A 19,910-nucleotide genomic window follows, 5' to 3' on the forward strand; every position below is an offset into this window, starting at 1 on the left:
ACAGAGGACTGGGGCAGGATCTGGCAGCTCTACGTGACCTGATGGTACTGGGTGCTCTGCTCATGGTGATGGAGCATCCCACCTTGCTGGAGTCATCACAGAGGGCTTGAAAAAAGCATCCTCTCTGTTTTCTCCTAGCTGACTCCTGGACCTTGAGAATGAAGGCCCACCACTGGGCAAGCATCTCCCAGCTGAGTTACCAGCTTGCCATTGTGGTTGCAAAAGTTTCCAACTGCAAACACTTGATTCTGCAGTTACCAAGAGAGAAAGAAAGAAAATTCTCCCATGCAGAACAGAGTTTCAAGGTCAATAGAGAAAACCCTGTGGCCTGAATACCCAATCTGGGGAGACTTGGGAGCCTGGCAGGGAGGCTTGGGGTCTGGGTGTCTGCGTTGTCACGCTTGTAGCCAGGTTACCATGGCTCATCCGCAGTGCATCCCCCCCCGCCCCCAGCCCCCCCCGGGGGTCTGCTTCTCGCCTGCATTCAATGGGCTCCGGCTCTTCCAGCATTGAGAAGGACAGTTGATTTGCAGAAGAAAAGCCAGTCCCTTAGTGGTCCTGTCATGTCATCGCCCCGGGGGTTCACAAAGGACTGTGGGTGCAACCCAGAAAGGGGCTACCCTGCAGCCCCCAGCATGGCCCGGGGATCGGCTGCTGGTGGGCACGGTGCCTGCTCCCCTCCCCTGGAAAGGATGCTGCACCCCGGGGCACCCACCTCACCCTGCTCAGCCAGGAGCCTCTCTGGGTGTCCCACAAAGGGGACCTGAAGCATGGTGGCAAGTGGTGAAGGCGCAGAAATGGCCACGTTGCCTTAAATCGACGGGTTCAATTAACATCACCCCAAGCATGGTACTGTCTGGGCACCTGGCGCCCGGGCAAAGGCAGAGCTGGGACCTTGGTGCCTTCAGAATCGGGGCGAAAGCCACTGAAGCAGCGAGGAGAGACATGGGGACCCTGCTTTTTGGGGTTTTCTTCCTAAACGCTTGAACTGAGACCCAGAGCAGGGTATCCAGTGGGGATGCTCAGGCCCCAGTTGTTCCAGGGACGGGGACCCTTGCTCAGCTCTCTTTTGGGGCTCCCCTCCACCAAGTCCTGATGACATTTGCAGCTGCTGGAGGAGGAGAGTTGGGTGCTGCTTCGGCCACGTCTGCCCGCTCCCCTCCCCTCCTCCCAGGGGCTGAGAACTGAAATAAAAGGTCCATTTCTTTAGAAAGCCAGGCCTGACTATGGGAAGGGTCCCTGTATCCATGCAGCTCGCCCGGCCTCCCGCTTCCCTGTTTAGTAATCTCACTTCTGGGCCTGAATTCATTCAGATGTTGTGAAGGATTAGCTGACCTTTCTTTCAGTGCTTGGTAAGCTGGGGATGTTAAAGCTTCCCAAAAATTAAACTCTCAGGAGGCTGTCTCTGAGGCTGGGAGCCTGAGGAGCTGCTCAGCGGCTGCGGCTGCTTCCCCAGCATCTGCCCCAGGGCAGAGACAGACCTGGACTGTTCCTTCGTCCCCCCCAAAAGCGCTCAGATCCATGCACAGCCTTAGCGCCCGGCTGCACGGTCCTGGTGTGGGGTGAAACCAGCTGGTTTTCTCTCCTGCGAGACAGTTTGGCAGTTTTTCCTCTCTGCCATATAGGGGATTCAGTGCCTACTTTTCCTGGCTTCTCTCTGCCACCGTGAGAGTGTGGGATAAGGGAAAATGTGAGCCCGTGAGCTGGGGAGCTGAGGTTTGGGGAGGCGGGTGAAAGCTGAGAACGGATGATGTTGTCACAGCTAATGAGTGGTGCAAGCTAGCAGGGACAAGCTGCTCTCACCTTTGTGAGGGAGCATTCACTCTGAAACCTAACGATGCCTTGTGGCTTGGGTAGCATTTTGCTGCCTTAGGGGTCAAGCCAGGACTGAGCATGAGGATTTATTTTAAGCTCCCAAGCTCAGGTGTGACAGTGACACACAAGGTACTTCCCCCAGAGGTGGAATCAGGCATACGATGAGGCTGTGCTCCCCTGACCAAGTGAACCTGATCATCTGAGCTGCTCTTTGCAGGATGCATGGGAGGTGCAAGAAAATTCCCCCCCTTTTTTTTTTTTCCACATTTTTACTCTTAATTCTCCCCTGATGGTGAATCTCGGAGCTGGGGGACTACATCTGGGCATACACAGAAAGGGCACCACTATGAAAGCACATGCTGGGGACGCAGAGCTGGCCCCAGGCATGGGCAAGGGAGGTGAAATTGCTTCTTCTCCCAGTCGAGAAGCCGGAGAAAGCGGCTGGAGCTGCAGGGGAGCTGGTGGCTGTGTGGCCCATGCTCTGCAAAACGCTATGGGCTGCTTTGGGGGAGCCCTCCTGCTGCAAGGGGGGGTCCAGGGGCAATCCCGTGCTCCTGGAGGCAGCACCTTCCCTGTTGGGTTTCCGACTCGGCCATTTGGAGCTGTGTTGTTGCATCTGGAAGAACAGGATGGAATTCATCAGCCCCAGCAAAGCCCTCATGCAGCCCAGCCCGACCTCCTGCCTGAGCCCAGGCAGGGAGAACAAACTGCACAGGGGGAGAGCAGGGCTTCATCCAAAGCCCACGGAAACTGCTGGTGAAACGAGAAATTCTTTCTCCTCCTCCCACTTGCTTTCCCTCTCCGTCTCGTTTGAACTGAAGCCATTTGCTCGCCGGAAGAAGCAACCACATCCAAAGGTGGCCACAGCAGCAGCGCCTGAGCCACACAGGAGCCCGACTCAAGTGAACCCATGGCCGTTCTCTTCTTTCCATCCACTTAAACTCAGTTATTTCATGGAAGCTGCGAGGGGGTGCCTTTGTTATCCATTTAAATTGCTTGTTTAAATGGGCAGCCGGCTTCTAACGGGGCTAATTTTATAGGCACCATAACCCAACGCGAGAAGTTTCTTTTATGACTCTGCACTCCCCCTGTCTCGAGCAGCATCAGGGGCTGCGGCTGGAGTCCCGGGGGGTCTGCACAGACCTGCCAGTCCGCGGGCGGAAAGAGGCATAGGTAATTGGCAAAAAAAATAAATAAAACTGTCTTATGAGATATAAATTAGATTATTGCTCCGGGGAGATGAGCTGCTCCGCTCACCCACGGGGCCGCCGCCGCCGGAGAGCATCTGTTGCAATTACAGGTTCTTCCAGCAGAAATGACCTCCCAAATATTTCAGCAGCAGCTGGAGCAGGCACAAACACTCCATGTTCTTTCTACGGCTGAACAGCAAGTGCTTGGTCTCTGTTAAATCACTCGCCGGTGGCCCCATCTCCTCCGAGGACTCTGGGGGGGGTCCAGTCCAGAGTCCCCTGGCTGGAGGTAACAGGGTCCAGATTGTCACCTTGGAGCAGGCGCTGGCGGCTGAGCTTCTCTCCCTTCGTGCGGTTTGTATGGTGCAAAGTGCACCCTTGGCACTAGATCAGCAATATTAATTGCCCGTGAGAGGAAGCATATAATCAGCCTTCAATGCTGTATAATTACACAGAAATTACCAGAAGAAATTAATTCCAAAAGGTGAACATATGGGCCGCAACGCTGAAGCCGAAGCTGGATTTTGCCTCTGGTTACTGCCAGTCATAACTGAGGGCAGAATCTAGGCCAAAAGTGTGTTTTCTAGTTCGTGATTTATTGTACCAAAATGGAGCTGGTAATGAAAACCGTGCTCCACTTAATACACAGTCGACTTCCAACAAAAATGCCAGCAGGAACTCTTTCTTCTCCTTCTTGCCCTACAGCTGCCCGTCAGCAGAGGATCTACGAGCTTGGCGCTGGGGAGAGGCACCACCACCCCACGAAACCCCGACTCTGGCTGGCACCGGGCTCTGTGGATGGGCACCCCGCCGTGTCCCTACAGCCCCAGACCCTCCTCTGCCTCTCCCCCATCTCCCCCCCGTCCTCTCACGCTTCCCCCCACCTGAGCAGGGCTGAGCCTGTATTGCAGATTATTTCAGCGAGCGAGTAAAAATCCACCTTAATTGCAGATTATTTCGGCAAGCCAATAAAAATCCTCCTTAATTGCAGATTATTTCGGCAAGCAAATAAAAAGCAGGCTCTATGACTATGTATTTCTGCAGAAAATACCCTCCTTTGCAGCAGTATTGACCCATTCAACCCAACCCATGTGGATGCTGAGCACCCACTGCAGCACCCAAAGCTGATGGAGCCATATGGTATAAGAATTTTGCTCCTTCCTGGCCCAAACTTCTGCTTCCTAGCCTTAAAAATGCCATTTTTTTTTTTTATTTTCTGGGTGCAAAACCAGCAGGACACCTCCCCTCTCCTTGTTGAGAGCAGCAGGTGGAGAAAGCTCTGAAGAACCCAACGGCGGGGAAGGGACCCTCCAGCCCTTCCGACACACTCCCCCCCTGCAAACATAGGGCAACCTGTGGGAAACCGTTAGGAGATGGCCGAGTGCCATGGCCGAGCCCCTTCGCTGCGAACGGGGATTCATTGGCATGCCAAAGTTGTAGTCGGGCGCTTTACAACACGGTGCGAGCATATAAATGTATTTGAATCTTCAATATTGCCTGGTAGCATCGCTCCCTTCGGAGAAAATCCCTTCAGGGGAGGGGAGTTGGGAGAAAGGGGTCCCGAATAAAAGATGCCCAAGTGAAACCCGGGGTGTCCCCAGGGCAGCGAAATGATGGAGAGCTGAAAGGCCCCAAATTCGGGCACACGGCGTATCTGCGGCGGGGTTTTTCCAGCCAAAACCATGCGTGCCAGCGACAACAGGAAACTCGCGGGCTGTGTGACAAGTGTTGTGGCCTCTCCTTAGCTCTCTTACTGCCTCAATGGGTCCCGGGTGACTCCGCAATCAAGGTCCCATTCAAGCCAGGAAGAGTCGAATCCCGGGGATATGTGTTAGGCCAGCACTTTCCACTTCTCTTTCAGTTCGTGGACACCTATAAATTTTCTGGGGACAGTGGTACAGTACATGCCTCTGCTGCAGCCACTTTCACAGACTCCTTAAAAGTAGTCCAGGACCCTGAGAAATTCATTATATTAAGCAATTAACAGCCATGCGTGTGAGTTCATGGACCTTCTCGCTGCCAAGGACCAGAATACAAAGTATACCACCCCTAGTTGAGGCCAGCGAGTCAAATTATTGGTGATAAACATATTTATTCCAAATGTTGACCCATTTTACATCCCTTTATTTAACACAGCTGCTCTAAAGGGTGGTTGGAATAAAGGGAAAATGAAGTCTGTGACTCTTCATGCCTCCCCCGTTCTCTCAGCAGAGCTGGCTGAATTCTCGTTGCTATTATTAGTGTTGCGATTGTTGTTGTTATTATTATTGTTATGATTATATGCATTTCATTCTCTTTTGGGTAATGAATAATTTATGACTCTGTCTCGATCCCCTTTCAATGGATTCACTATCCAGGGAGACTTGCTGAATAATTTGGATCATTCGTTTTCAAGTGCATGGGCTGCCGACAAATTGTTCGCTTTTCACTACTGGGGACATTCATTGGTCACCCAAATCAGGGGATTTCTTTGGTCGCCCCAAGCACGTGATGTGCCGTCTGGGGTTTTGTCGGGATTTTTTTTTTTTGGTTTTTGTTTTTTTGGTTTTTTTTTTTTTTTTATTGGGTGAAACTTTGTGAAGTGGAGCCGAACAAATAGCTCATTTGGCGGGGTGGGGGGAGGTTGGATTTCTGGAGAAATCAGTTTGCCAAATTTTTGTGAACATTTGGTGGTTTCACAGCGGCTCATGAGAAGGAAATGCTGTGGAGCATATTAAATGTTATTTAATGCTTTAAAGGCATCACTATTTTTGCCGTTTGATTTGATCAAAACTTTTATACAGCTGATTACTAAGCTTTTGTTTTCTCAGTGCTAACCAGGGAAATATTGCAGTATTAGACCTGGCTGCTGCTTTGTCTAAAATCAAAGTGAATTTTCAAGAGGTTTGCATTTGGGGATCTTTTTTCCTTAAAATCAAATGAGCGCCTGTATTAACCAGGACTGGTTTTGGGATCCTGCAGTGCCCTGATCCTGCCTGCATGGTCCACCCTGTGACAGCAGCATCCCCCCAACCTTGGACAGACTCCGGGCTTGACAGGGACAGTCCCCGGGAGAGCACACACGGTACAACGGGGACGAGCACTGCTCCTCGCTCAGCTGCCAGACCACAGGATGGAGACGGTTGACACACCACCACTGGTACCTGCAGTTCATCTGGGAGGTCGCCACTTGGGCAAACCTCAGCAGATTTGCCATCAGCTCCATGAAAAACACCAGGACACGCCACGGTCAGCTGCAGAATGAACCGATAGCAAAGCTGCGCTGGTCCATGGACCCACCTGATCCTCCCTCTGCTGTAGGATAGAATCATAGAATTGCCCAGGTTGGAAGGGACCTTTCAGATCATCGAGTCCAACCATCGATCCAACACTGACAAAACCCACCACTAACCCATGTCCCTCAGCACTATGTCTGCCCAGCTTTTAAATCCCTCCAGGGATGGTGACTCCACCACTGCCCTGGGCAGCCTGTTCCAGTGTTTGATAACCCTTTCATTGTAAATTTTTTTCCTAATATCCACCCTAAACCTCCCCTGGTGCAGCTTGAGGCCGTTTCCTCTTGTCCCATCTCCTGTTCCTTGGGAGAAGAGACCGACCCCCCCTGGCTAGACCCTCCTTTCATGCTCTGCGTCCAGAAATGCCACAGGCTAAATCCAGGTTCACCTGGGAATTACCAGGGCTGTGCATCACTGTTCTGACTCAGATCTTCCTGGCACGATGTGGTGTGATTGCAATCCCATAGACACAGAGCATCCCAGTCCCTGGGCCACGATGGCCGCAGAGGACAACCTCGTGGTCCCCAGGGCCCTGAGCTGGAGGGGCTCATCCCCTCCCTGCCCCGCGCTGCTGCCTGCACTGCCTGCACTGCCTGCTTAGCCCCGATTTATGAGCAGCGTGTGAAGGACAGACACTGGGCCGCTGGGCTGAACAATGCGGGAATATTAGCCGAGTTACAAAAACAAACAAACCAAACCCCGCCGGGAGCCCGTTTCATTTATCTTCTTTTGTCCAGTTTTGCTTCAGCGTGAAAGTCGCCCTTTCAAGTCCAGCAGTTGTGTTCCAGCCCCGGCGGGTAGCTGATCCAAAGCGTTACACTGAGAGCTTCCCAATGGCATGTTTGCACAGTTCAATTCATTTCTAAATATTCAGCGGAGTTTCCCTCCCTCCTACCCTCCCAGGACTTTTTGCCCAAGAGCCGAGGGTGTAAAGTACAGGGCCGGGGATACTGGTGCACAGAGCCTTTGTGTGCAAACACAAGCTGCTGTTTGTATTTGCCTTCACACTGTCAGAGCCCAATTGTGTGCGGTGCAATACTGGCTACCAGTCTGCTTTCAATATCCGCTCGGCCATCCCCGCTGCCAGAGAGACGCTCCCCCTCCCCGGCCGCTTTGAAGCAAAGTGATTTAATTTCATGAGACTTTCGGTAATCACGTTACAATCTCCAACATTAACCAGAACTGACTCCCTATTGCAAAAGGGCGGGCGGGAGACCGAGTAAACAGCCTGGCTCGGGACAGCCTGCAAACGCCGGAGGAAGGCAAAGCGCAGGACGGCTGCCTGGCTGGTTCTGCGCCGCTTATCAGATGAGGCTGGAAAACAACAGCCTCTCGCCAGCGCCGGGAGGGAGCAGCCGGCTTTGGCCATCCTGAGGATGCTCTACGGGCTGCTCTGCTCATCTTGGTCTTTTGAAAACCAGACCTTTTTCTCCTATCTATAGCTCTACCCATCATTTACCTTCCTTCTTCCCTCTTCCATTTACAGTGTCCTGATACCTCTCCCACATCCCCCAGGCTTGCATCTGGTTTTGGGTCCTTCTAGTTCTGCATTTCTACATGCTGCTGTGGCCAGTGGTCCAGAAAGATCCAGGGCCTCCTTGCACAGGGAGCAGGGTCTAGGCAAGGTCTAGCATGAAGAAGAGGAGGCTGAGAAGAGGGAGATTCGGGTCTGGCCTGCCTGCGCTGTCTCTCTCTCACTCCTCCTCACTGCCCTTCACGCACAGCTCAGGTATTCCCAGAGCATCTCCTGACCAGCCAGAGATCATACACTGGACCTTGAAGGAAAGTACTTCTGGGGCTCTGGGTGCAAACCCAGTGGGTGTAAAAAAAAAAATCCTTTTTTCCGATCAGATGTGTTGCCCTCGCTCTCTCCATCCGCTATGCTCTGACTACCTAAGACTGAACCTTAAATATCCAGATTGCTGACATTAAGGCACATTAATTCACCCCACGGAGCTGCCATGAAAATAGTCAGACTCGGTCAAAAAGAAGCACAGATCACAATGCTCTGTGACGCCACAGAGTGCAGCCTGGTAGGGATCGGGGTGATGGATGGATGGCTCCAGGGAAGATGACATGGACTCCTCATCCATCTTTCCATCTAAATGTGTGGACGTGGAGGATGCAGCCTGTGTAAAGACGGTGACTGGGGACGGAACAGCTGGGCTTCGCCTCGCACAAGCTGGGAGCTTGCAGACCCAGCACGGATATGGCACACAGCCCGGAGAGCGAGCTGCGAAAAGCGGGGACTGCTGAGCCAGCAGCTCTCCTCCTGCGTTCCTTCTCTAATTCCCACCTAGGATGAGGTGGGGAAAGAAATCCCCCTGCTCCCCAGCACCCTGAGAAACTTGGGAGTGCTCTTCCCACTACATCATGCACCATCATCAAATCTGCCTCTCCTTCTCTGCAATCAGAAAGTGTTTCCCATCGCTCCCGCAAGTCAAAAAGAATAAATCTGCTGTAAAACAAACCCGCAGAGCCTGGCTGCTCACTGCCTGCATCACTGCCCCCACCACTCCTGCCCCTCACGGTGGTTTTGCCCTTTTCCGGGTGAATTTGGGAGCTCTTGGTGGAGGCTCTTGGCTCTCCACTCTCCTCTCCCCAAACAGGGGATGCAGCAACTTTAACCCTCAAACAAGGAAAAAGTTTGCCTCCGAGACACCACCAAGGCTGCTCGCCCCAAACTGCACCCACTCTCTTGCCCACACAATCTCCTTCTCGCTGCTCATTTTCGGCAAAAGATGGCAAAAATCTGATGGGCTCATCCTTTACCAGCTCCTCCATCCCCAGGGGCACATCACAGGAGGGGCTGGGGGCTGTAGCCCCCACCCAGCACCCTGGGACACCCTGTGCCGGGCTCCGTGCAAGAGGGGTCCCTTTCCAGGTGATACCACAGCCTGGGTGACGATGGCCAGTGAGCAAAGCCAGAGGTCCCTTCCAGACCATAATCTTCCATGAAATAATTTAGAAAGACCTGTGAAGTAGAGGTTTTTTTCCTTCCCCAGCCTCCAACCCTTTATCAAGGAGGGAGACGCAGATACGATTTTCAACCCTCCCATCACTCACAAGACACCTTGAAAAAAGTTTGAAAGGAAAACTCCTGCCTGCACCCTCCCTGCTCTCACTGCTGTGTGGGCGACATGGAACCGGGCTCTTTCCCTATCTATTCCTCTCCCCACTTGCTGCTCTCCCCGACGATGTGGCCGTCACTTTGCACAGATGCGTGTTGTGAGCAGCAGCAGTTTTGTGCCTCGTTTGCCCTCCAGTGCCAGCTGAGACCTTGGGGTGCCCAGCACCGTCCCCACTGAGCCCCGAGACGAAGCAGCCTCTCCCGACATATCACTCCATGGGTTTTTAAACTCCACTCTCCACTAAAACCAGTGCTGTTCAAAACAAACCCATAAACCAAGCTCCCAGCTGAGCTGTGTGCCTCCTCCATCCCCAACACACTGCCCACATGGGTCTCTGTGCTCTCCCGGGTCAGAACCTGTTTCTTAAGTATCTACTTAAAAAAAAAAGGCAAGATTTTTTCCTCCCCACCGGTTAATCCCCTGCCTTCTGCTGATCCCAACACAAACTCCCTGCCGGCGTGTGGCTGAGCCCCATCGTGATCTCTGCTGCAAACACGGGCTGCTCCCACCAGGGACGGAGCGAGAGCGGCCGAGCCCCCCCGGCTCCGCTCCCCCCAACAGCCTCCCCGGCCACACCGCACCGGCTCAGAGCAGGAAAAGCCTCCCTGTCTCCTTATCAGTCCCCAGGGCATCCTAATCCCCCTCTAAATGAAAGCTATTATACAGATATCTTTTTAAAAGCCTGCCCATCGCTTCAGCCAGGCAGCCCCGTCCTAGTCCCAGCTATCAGGAGATTTTTTGGAGCGGGGTGAGCGGGGGTGAGACATTGCCACCAGAAGAGATGGGTTTGCACCAGGTGAGGATCTGGTCCATTTCTTTCCAAGCTGTGCTTTGGTTCCCGCTGAGGGGCAGAGCCGTCTCCCCCACAACGCCGTGCCGGGCTCCCCGGCTCTGCCAGGCTGCCTTGCGGGAAGCAGCGGGGATCTGGCAGGAATCTGGCAGGGATCTGGCAGGAATGCTCGGGGAGAGGAGCAAAGGAGGTGTCCCCCCCTGATTGCAGTGGCAAAAGCCAAACAGCAGCCACTGCTCCGGAGACATCCTGGAGAAAAAGCTGGGCTCTGCCGCTGCCGGACCCTTTCCCCAGGAATCAGCTGCCTGTGCGGGATGGTTCAGGCAGCAAAACTTCTACCTCCCCTGCTGCTGCCTGAAAAAGTGGGGGGAACTGTTTGGTGCAATCATGAAGATACCACAAATTAATGGTCTGCGTGGGGTTGAGTCTGGGGGCTGTGAAGCCCCTCACTGGGGTTTTGAGGGCTCAGCCCTGCCACGGTGAGGGCTGATATGTCCTGAGCTGCAGGGAGCTGTGTCAGTGCCTTCTAGGAAAGGCTGGAGGTGGCATTTGGTGGGTCCCGGGACTGATTTGGGCTTATTTCTGCCCTTTGACAGCAACACAGCGTGAAATGGTGTGCAACCTCTGCAGCGCTCTGAAACTGGTTCCAGTTTTCCTGATCCAAGATCTCCTTTGCCCTCCATGTCCCCCAGGGCAAAACTGGCTGGGAAAGAAACACAACACAGCACCCCAAAATCCTCAAAAGGGTTCCCAGGAAAACTCTGCTTGCACAGCCCAGCCCCGGCACGCAATAGCCCGTAATAAGCGCAAAAGCCTCCAAAAACGCTGTACCAAAAACCAGGGCATCCCAAAAGGGCATCAGGAGAGACCTAGGGCCGAGAAAGGCAGCAACCCTCCCTGGCCAGAAAGTCTGTCCCCCATCCCTGAGGACAACGGGGAGATATATTAAGAATATAAAGACAGACTCACGCATCCCAGAGGCCCCCACCTCATGGGCCAGGTGGGAAAACCAGAAGCCCGGGAGCGTTTTTACAAGCAGGATCCCCACAGGCAGCCAAGATTCAAGAGCCCTCACGGCTTCTCGCTCCATCCTCGGAGAGGCAGCACGTCCCCCCGGGCGGTCACGGGGAGTTTGCCGAAGCAAGGACAGCGTAGGCTGAATAAGGATGACATGCTTTGGCCCAGAAAGAGGAGGGCAGAGATTAGCCGTGGACAAGCTCAAGGGAAGGCAAGTGTCCAACCCAGAGTGCCAAGCCTGGTTTTGTTTTAGCCTTAACTGCGCTTTTTTGTTTGTTTGTTTGTTGGTGTAAAAACCTTTCTGTTGGAAATCAGTTTAACTTTAAGCTTCCTGAGAATAAAAGCCTGTGAGAAAGCTCTGCCCATGCAGGGCCCACTTGGGAGGCTACAATGGGAGTCTCAGCAGCTTACGGGCCCATATTTCTATGGCTACAGCACCCATCTGCTCAGCAATACAGTGTTACCCACAGCTCCTGCAATTCCCCATGCAGAACCACCCGCCGGGAGCTGAACCAGGGCCGGGGGGGTGAAGGACCTGCCACTCTGGGGACAGCACATGCTGCCACCAGAGGTCCAGCCTGCACAGGATCCGTTCCAGTCGCTGGCTGGTGCCGTGACACTGGTGAAGCTGCCCCAGGTGCAGTGTGTCCCCAGACACAAGGATGCTGTGATGCTGCTTCACACCTTTCCCACCCCAAGTCCAAAGCATTTTGCACAGCCCCGCTTTGCTCTCCATAAATGGGGAAACTGAGGCACGGGACAACAAGACAAGCCTGGATCTCAGCAATGATGACTATTCCTAATATCCTCAGAAGGCAATGGGCAGCATCAGCACACGCAGTTCCACAACCCCCATCTCAGCCTTTCCTGGCTGGCTCAAGCAAGGGACATCATCGTGCTGTGCTGCCCAGACCCAGGCATCTATCTTGGAAGGGTGGAGGGTGCTAGCCCCTGGGGATCCTGCGTGGGCACCCTGGGGATCCTATTCCATATAGAATATCCCTGGATTTCCTGCTCAGAGCCTCTTTGGTCAGATAAGAAGTGTCACTGCTTTACAAGGTGAGAAAGGATGCTTGCAACCTTCCCCATCCTTCTGGAAGAGATAAGCAGGGTAAATGCCAGGGGCACTCAGAGACTCCCTTCTCCTCACAGAGGGATTTACAAAGTCCTCTGTTTGACTTCCATCCCACCATGGTGCCCAGAACTGAAGGGGAAGAGTGTGTAATGGACCTGCCCCTGCCCGACCAGGTCTCTGCCAGCTGTTCTGGTTCTACCCCCCCGTCCACTTCCCACTCCACTGCAGACAGAGCCCTCTCTTCCTCTGTCCCCTCTGAGACGGACCATTTGCAAAGCCCTGAATCACCACGGGAGAGGAGAAGACAACAGAAAGGCAATCTCCCACCAGTCCAGCCCTTCCCGGTCTGATGGGTTTCAGCTACCACGAACCATTGCCACCCAAAACGTCCCCAGGACGTGCCCAGCTGCACGTTCCCGGGGTGCCTCAACCCTGCAGACAGGCGTCGGGGGCTGCTCGCCCAGCTGAGCAATGGCTCTGGTGGAGCCAAAGCCATCAGTCACCACCAGCTTGACTCCTTATCCCATTCGGAGGCCAAGGGGAATGGGAAGGAACCCTCTCCTAGGGCTACTCAACACCTTGCTGTGCCAGCCCTGCAGAAAATGGTTACAGACGGGATGAGAACCCTGAAGGCTTTTTTTCAAGTGGAAATGATAAATGTGGGCTAAAGAAAAGGGATCACCTAAATTTAATAAGGGATGCAAAAACTGCCTGAGAGGAAATCCCACAGCCCTTACATCCCTCTGCAGGACCAGAGCAAGAAGCGCTTGCTGCCATGGAAGGATCTGATTTCCCTGGCTGAGATGAGGATGGAGGGGAGCCCACCGGCTGTTCTAGGAAGCACTGCCCTGCAAATGCCTCCCTGGACCGCCACTGAGATGATAAAGCCCCAGGTTTGTCTGGGAGGAAGTTTTTCGTTGGGAATGTTCGGCAGGCTGTTCTCTGGCAGTTCCTGGTCCCTTCTGTGTCTGAGATGAAGTTTCCTTTTAGCTGGAGGAGAGAGACTCGCTCGCAAATCGCTCTGACGTGAGACACATCCCAGCCTGGGAACCCCACTGCAGCGCGCAGCGCGGAGCAGAGTCTGTCTCACCCCGGGCTTGTGCCAAATCCCCTATCTGAAAACACAAGATGTTTCCTTTCTCTCCCCTGCAATCGCCCTTGTTATTGTTAAACGCTCTCCCGGCATCGCGCAGGGCCAAAACCCGCCCGGCGCCCAGCACCTGCAGACACCACTGACGTCAGGCGGACCTGCAGGTGCTGGGTGCATCTCCCGGCCCCTCCTTGGGGAAAGGGCTGGGGAGCACCGGAGCCGGCACTGGGAACCGAGTCTGGAGGTCGTTCTCAACGCGCCTGTCAGCGGGCTGCAGCCTGGGTTTGTCTAAGCAGCGCTTTCCCCGGCCAAGGCAAACGCAAAGGTATTTTATGCAAACTAAAGGGAGTATTCAAAGTCCGTGCTCGTTTCCAGCACTCCAAATAACGCCGCGGTTCGTGAGAAATTGTGGAAGGGTGTTGATTGCACTTTATTGATGTCACTAAATCTGGTCCAAGCCCCTGCCTGCATTTTCATGTGTCCACACGAGCTCACCAGCAGCTGAGCTCTGACATTTTGGTTCAGGCCTTTTACAGCTGCAAACTCCTCTCACGGGGGAGCTGGAAGCTTCATCAGGACAAACTGGTTTGGAGACAAGGGGCTTGGGCTGGAACCAACGCTGAGCAAATGGAGGTGGCCCGACGACGCTGGAGAGAGGGAGGATGGAGAACAGACCTCCAAGCTTGTCTCCAAGCTGTGTCCTCCCTGGAGGATATTTGCTCCCAGGCGCCCGGCCAAAGCCGGGCTGTAAGGCCAAGCTCTACGTGGATGAGTTATTTGCCAGGTAAAGTTGATGGGAACCTGGATCTGTGAAAAGCTCTGCTGGCCGGGCTCCTTCTGCAGGAGCAGGTCCCTGGAGAACATCTTCTTGGGCCAGGCCCTGTCCTCTCCGTGTGCGGTGCCCGGGATCTTGCAGGCAGCACGAAGTGATAAAGAAAAATTAGATCTGGCTAGCAAAAAAAGTTCCCGTGGGAAATTTTGACTTTTTGTCAGAAACTCCAGCGTGTTTCTTTTTCAGGCCCAAATACGCATGAATAGGAACAAAGATTCGGTTTTGGCAGGGGGAATGGTCTTACCAAAGAAAACACCCAAATTTTTAAGCAAAGCAGACACATTCTGTCATTTTTCTCCCCGGTTAAAAAACAAACAAACAAACAAAACCAACAAAAAACACCAACCCCAAACAATTTTCCAGAAAAAAAAAAAAAAAAGAGTAAATTCGGTGAAAAAAATTGCAATCAGTTCTCACACCACTGCCTGGGGAGAATTCAGCTAATTTGGCTAATTCACATTTCCCCTCACCACTGCTGCTTGGGAGGGTTTGGTTTCCCTCTCCAGCGGTTGAAGATGCCTCCAGCGTGCAGCCGATGGCATCGCCACCAGCTCGACGCTCGTCCCCTGCCTCTGCCCGACGAAGGCTGGGTCCGCAGCCCTCGGGTGACGGCAAAGCCCGACCTCTCTCTGGATTTAGGAGAGAAACCAGGGTGGGCCGATGGTCATGAGCAAGTGGGTAGGAGCTGAATGGGGTTATTGTGATCTTTATCTGAGGGGATTACTCCAGGCAGTGTGGGCTTGGCAGGGCAAGACAGTTGTTTGGTCGCGGTTGGTTTTGCAGAGGGATAGGTACGGCCCCAGGGAGCGCGCAACAGAAACGGGCTCAGGAAAATTATTTTACGGTAGCTCCATCCTTGCAAAACGTTCACTTCCCAGCAAAGTCAGCGGGAAAGGAGAAAAACTCTGTGATTTTCATTTGCAAAAGTCTGACACGACTAGGGCTGTGCACAGTCTGAAATGCAAAGCCTGGCGCGAAAGTCACACATTTTACTGGAAACTGGGAACTCGTTTCCTTTTTATTGGAAGTAGATTGGAAGGGAGAAGGATGGTAAGTGCACAGGGCCAGAATAATAACTGAACAGAAGCATTTTCAGGAGAACTTTAGGACCCTGCGGCATAGACCAAGGGCCCAAAAGCACCTTGAGATCGCACCAAATTTTTTGGCACCACGGGTAGCTGTAACTCTCTTTCTGCACGCAGGGAACTCGTCCCTGCCAGCGAGACGGGACAGAGGCCTGGGGGGAGCCGAGCCCCTCCTGCTCCCCTGGACCTGCTGCTGAGGAAGAGGCACCACTGGGCGCGTACTGGGGCGGCGATAGGAAATAATCAAGACCTGGGTAACCAAGACCCCGATGGCTGCCGGGCAGAGGGACCCCGCCGGGACGGAAGAACCCGGAGATAAACCCCGGCTCGGCGCTGGGGACACATCCGTGCGACACCCACCGCCTTCCCCTCCGGGAAACGGCATTTCCCCGCCGCTTCCCCCGCCTCGGGTGCGCCCCGGCGGTGCGCCCTTTCCGCCCCGACGTGAGCCGCAGCCCGGCGGGGAGCGGAGGCTCCGGGCCGGGGCAGAGCATCGCCGCCCGCTGCCGGGACCCCCGCACCTTCCCCCGGCGTCGCCACCGCCTGTGCCCCGGATGCCACCGGGCTGCAGGACCCCTCTCCCCTCCACATAACCCAGGCTTGGCCGTGCCTCGGGGTTGAAGGCGCAGGCGAAGAAATCGCGCTCTCTGCAAGGGACACATCTGATTGTGATTTGGGGGGGGGAAAAAAGGAGGAGAAGTTTAAAAAAAAAAAAAAAAAGAGAGAAAAAAAAAAGCCCATCCTCGGCCGCTCGGCGAGGTTTTTTTTTTTTTCTTATCGTCGGAGCTGAAAATATTTTGGAAGACGGGGCCGTGTTTTCCGGGTAAACAAGGCGGCGGCAGCGGGCGGCGGGTGCCGGGGACGCGCTCGGCGGGGCCGGGGGGTCCCGGAGCGGAGAGCCGAGCCGAGCCCGGGGCTCATCCTGGGTCACCCTCAGCCACCGGCACACGGCTGATCCCAGGGGCTGGCACCGGGCAAGGAGGGGACCGGCAGCACACGGGGATGCCGCTGGGGAGCAGGGGGGAGCCGCCGGCGGGATGTGCGGGGACTCAAGGACACCCCAAATCCTTCACCCTTGGACACCCCGGGCAGAGGCAGGGGACAGCCCGAAGGCTGGGACTCGCTTACAGCCAAGACGGCGCGGGTTTCTCGCCCGAAACGGAGCGAACCGGCTGCTCCCCGGTTCTCATTTGGCCTTGGGGCTCGTTCAAGTCCCCGCCGCCACCTCCACCGCCCCCCCGGGGCCGCCCGCACCCCCTTGAAGACGCAGCGACGGGAGCCGCCGGCTTTGCCGAGCCCTCCCCAGCGCCCGGCAGCCTCCGCCCTCCAGGCAGGACCGGAGTCCGTCCCCGTCCCGTCCGGGCCCGGAGCCTCTCGGGAGAGCTGGAGGCTTTGCAGCGGGGCTCTGAGCCGGTGCCCGGGGGGAGGGAGCAGGGCTGCCGGCGAGCTCCGGGATCCGCGGACCGGACCCTGCTCCGTGCGCTGCGGGACCCCCGGCCAGGAGCTGCGCGGGACGGGAAACCCTCCCCAGCCAGCCAGGGCTCCTCAGAGCTTCTCCGGGCACGAACGGTGTTTTCCCGGTCTCCTGAGTGTCCCTTCTCCCCTTTCCTGAGCTCCATGATGTCCCCTGCTCTGCGGTTCCGTGTCTCCTCCTGTCCCCTGCTCCGCGATCCAGTGTCCGGCGGTGTGCTCCGTCCTGCCCACCCGGGTCCCTCCGTGTCCCCTGCCTTGCTCTCCCGGGTGCCTCCGGTGTCCCCGTCCCGCTCCTCCGTGGCTCTCCGTATCCCCTGCCCCAAATTCCTGTGCCTCGCCGTACCCAGCCCGGTGGTCCCTAGCTCCCCGTGCCCCTTACTCTGCACTTCGGTGTCTCTCGGTGTTGTCACCAGTGAGGTCCCAGGTGCCTCAGTGTCCCCTGCCTTGCGCTGTTGGGAGCCTCGGTGTTCCCGTCCCCTGCGCTTCCGAGTGCCTTCACATCCCCTGCTCCGCGCTTCGGGGTCCCTCGCCTCAGTTTTGCTTTCCGTCTCCCTGCGTGTGCCTGCCCCGCTCCCTGTGTCCCTGGATGTCCTCGCGCTGCTCGCCGTGTCCCTGGATGTCCCCACGCCTTTCGCAGCTCGTCCCTGAAGGTCCCTTGCCGGATCCTGCATGGATGTCTCCCTGCCTTTCTCTCCCTCGTCCCTTGTCGGGTCCTGGATGTCTCCCTGCCTTTCGCTCCCCGTCCTTGAAGGTCCCTTGCTGGGTCCTGTATGGATGTCCCCCTGCCTTTCTCTCCCTGTCCCCTGCCTTTCTCTCCCTTGTCCCTTGCCGGGTTCCTGGATGTCCCCCTGCCTTTCTCTCCCTGTCCCCTGCCTTTCTCTCCCTTGTCCCTTGCCGGGTTCCTGGATGTCCCCCTGCCTTTCTCTCCCTGTCCCCTGCCTTTCTCTCCCTTGTCCCTTGCCGGGTCCTGGATGTCCCCCTGCCTTTCTTTCGTCTCCCGTCCCATGCCGGTTCCTAGATGTCCTCAAGCCTTTCGCTCCCCATCCTCTGCCGGGTCTTTCGCTCTCCCCTCCCTCTCCTTGCCCTTCCGGGGCCCTCCGCGCCCTCTCCCCGTCCTTCCCCCCCCCCTCTACCGGAGCGTCCGTGCCCGGCGGCGCGGGACTCACCCACGCACTCGTTGGCCTCCCGGGCGGTCGCTCTCTGCCAGGGCCGGTCGTAGTGGAAGGGCTTGCAGCGGTCGCACTCGGGGCCGGCCGTGTTGTGCTTGCAGTCGCACACCAAGCTGTCGTCGCGGTCCCGCACGCAGCGCGACGCGTGGCCGTTGCACTTGCACCGCCCGCCGACCTGCAGATCGGAGACGGCGTAGAAGTAAGAGTCGCGGGCCAGCTCGGAGTCGTCCTCGCTCTCGTCGCCGAAGGTGTGGAGGCGGCTGAAGGTCACCCTGATGTCGGTGGCCGTCACCCAGTCCTGCAGCACGGGCGAGTTGTCGAAGTCGTGGGCCGTGGGGCGACCGTCCAGGGTGCTGAAGGCGATGAGGCCGCCGGAGAGGGGCCGCACGTCGGTGTGCGAGTCGGTGCAGACCGCCTCCTGCTCGTTCTGCTTGGTGATGGCGGCGCGGCTGGGCTTGTTGTACATCTTGCGGCACTGCGTGGAGTAGAACTGGAAGGGCACCCAGGTCTTGCCGTAGTCCATGGACTTGTGGATGGCCATGGACTCCGGGCGCGGGGAGCAGAACTGCAGGCTGACGTAGGTCACCTCGAACTTCTTGCCCAGGGAGAGGGTGAGGGTGACGTTGTGGGGGTACTGGACGTAGCTGTCGGACTGCCAGCAGGTCAGGTTGTGCGGGTTGTTGAGGTCGGTGAGGAAGGAGGGCGGGTGGGCGCGCTTGGGGTCGGAGGCGTTGCAGAGGTGGCAGGAGCGGATCTGCTCCTCGCCCTTCTCCGTCACCACGCAGTACCGCGACGGCGGCTTCCCGCAGGTGCTCGACACCTTCACCTCCTTCCCGAAGGCCGAGTTGACGAAGTCGGGGATGCAGCGGCGGGGCAGCCCGTGCTCGTCGTAGCAGGGGTCGGGCTGAGCCGTCTGCACGGCGAACATGCTCACGCCGTGGTAGCCCCCGCGCAGGGGCTGCGCCAGCCACGCCGCCGCCAGCAGCAGGGCCAGCGGCGCCTCCGCGCCCCTCCGCGGCATCCTGCGCAACCTCGGCGCGGCCTGGGGGAGCGGAGGGAGGGAGGGGAGCCCGCCGCTCTAGAGCGCAGCTCCGCGGGGCGACTTGGCCGACGGACGCGGTGCCGGCGGCTCAGGGAGCGCGGAGCATCGCCCGCCCCGCGGCCAGCCCCGCGGAGAAAGGGGAGACGGCGGCGGCGGCGGCACCACAAAAGTGGGGCTGGCGGCGGGGCTGGGTCCCGCCTGCCTCCCGCCCCGGCTCTCGCACGGAGAATGACTGGCGGTCCCAGCCCCCGCCGCGTTTGAGGTCATGCTAAAGGAGTGACATCGCGCTCAAGGAACAGAACAACGACATCCACTGGCGGCTCAGCCAGAGACACGCACAGGCCTCGGGGAGGGCGGGGGGGGGGATGGGAGAGGGACGGAGCCCGCCCCGATACCGCGGCGATGGGCGCCAGCGCCGCCGCGGGGCTCCCGGGCCGCCCCGAGGAGCCGGGGAAGGGCCCTCCTTCTCCCCCTCCCGCCCCGCTGTGGCCCGGGGGGGCTGGGGGAGGCCAGGGCTGTCCCCAGCAGCTGGGGATGCTCCGTGGGCATGGGGCGGGGAGAGAGGGGGAGCGGCCGGGAGGAGGTCCCCCTCCTCCTCCTACCTGTGGGGACGCCGAAAGGGACAGGATGGGACCCTCTCCCAGCTGGTCGCTGCTGGTATCCCCTTCTCTCACCAGGCCAGGCAGGGCCTGAACCCCTAAACTGGATTTGGGGGGAGGGGGGAGGAAGAGGAGTCCGAGGCAGAGTCACCGTCCAGTGCAGGAGCCCATAACCCTCCAGGGCACCGGCCCAGCCCGAGGGGGCTCCCGGCGGGTCTCGGTCCAGAGCCTTCGCCTCTGGGAAAGAAAACCCAATGCCGGGGAAGTTTAACTGGGGGGAAATCTCGAGTCCTTGGGCACGACGCGGGAACTAAGGGGCCTGGTGAC

At 56.9% G+C, this 19,910-nt stretch overlaps 1 protein-coding gene across 1 annotated transcript in view; it reads right to left on the bottom strand.

Annotated features, from left to right (window-relative positions):
* NTN1 (netrin 1) overlaps positions 1-18,963 on the bottom strand; it is a 106,019-nt gene extending 87,056 nt beyond the window's left edge. The window contains exon 1 of the mRNA XM_074160283.1: positions 17,940-18,963. Within this exon, the coding sequence (XP_074016384.1) occupies positions 17,940-18,963 (1,024 nt within the window). The remainder of the gene's footprint in view (positions 1-17,939) is intronic.
* Positions 18,964-19,910: the final 947 nt, after the last annotated feature.

This window comes from Numenius arquata, chromosome 17 (assembly GCF_964106895.1).
Source record: "Numenius arquata chromosome 17, bNumArq3.hap1.1, whole genome shotgun sequence".
Classification (NCBI taxonomy): domain Eukaryota; kingdom Metazoa; phylum Chordata; class Aves; order Charadriiformes; family Scolopacidae; genus Numenius; species Numenius arquata.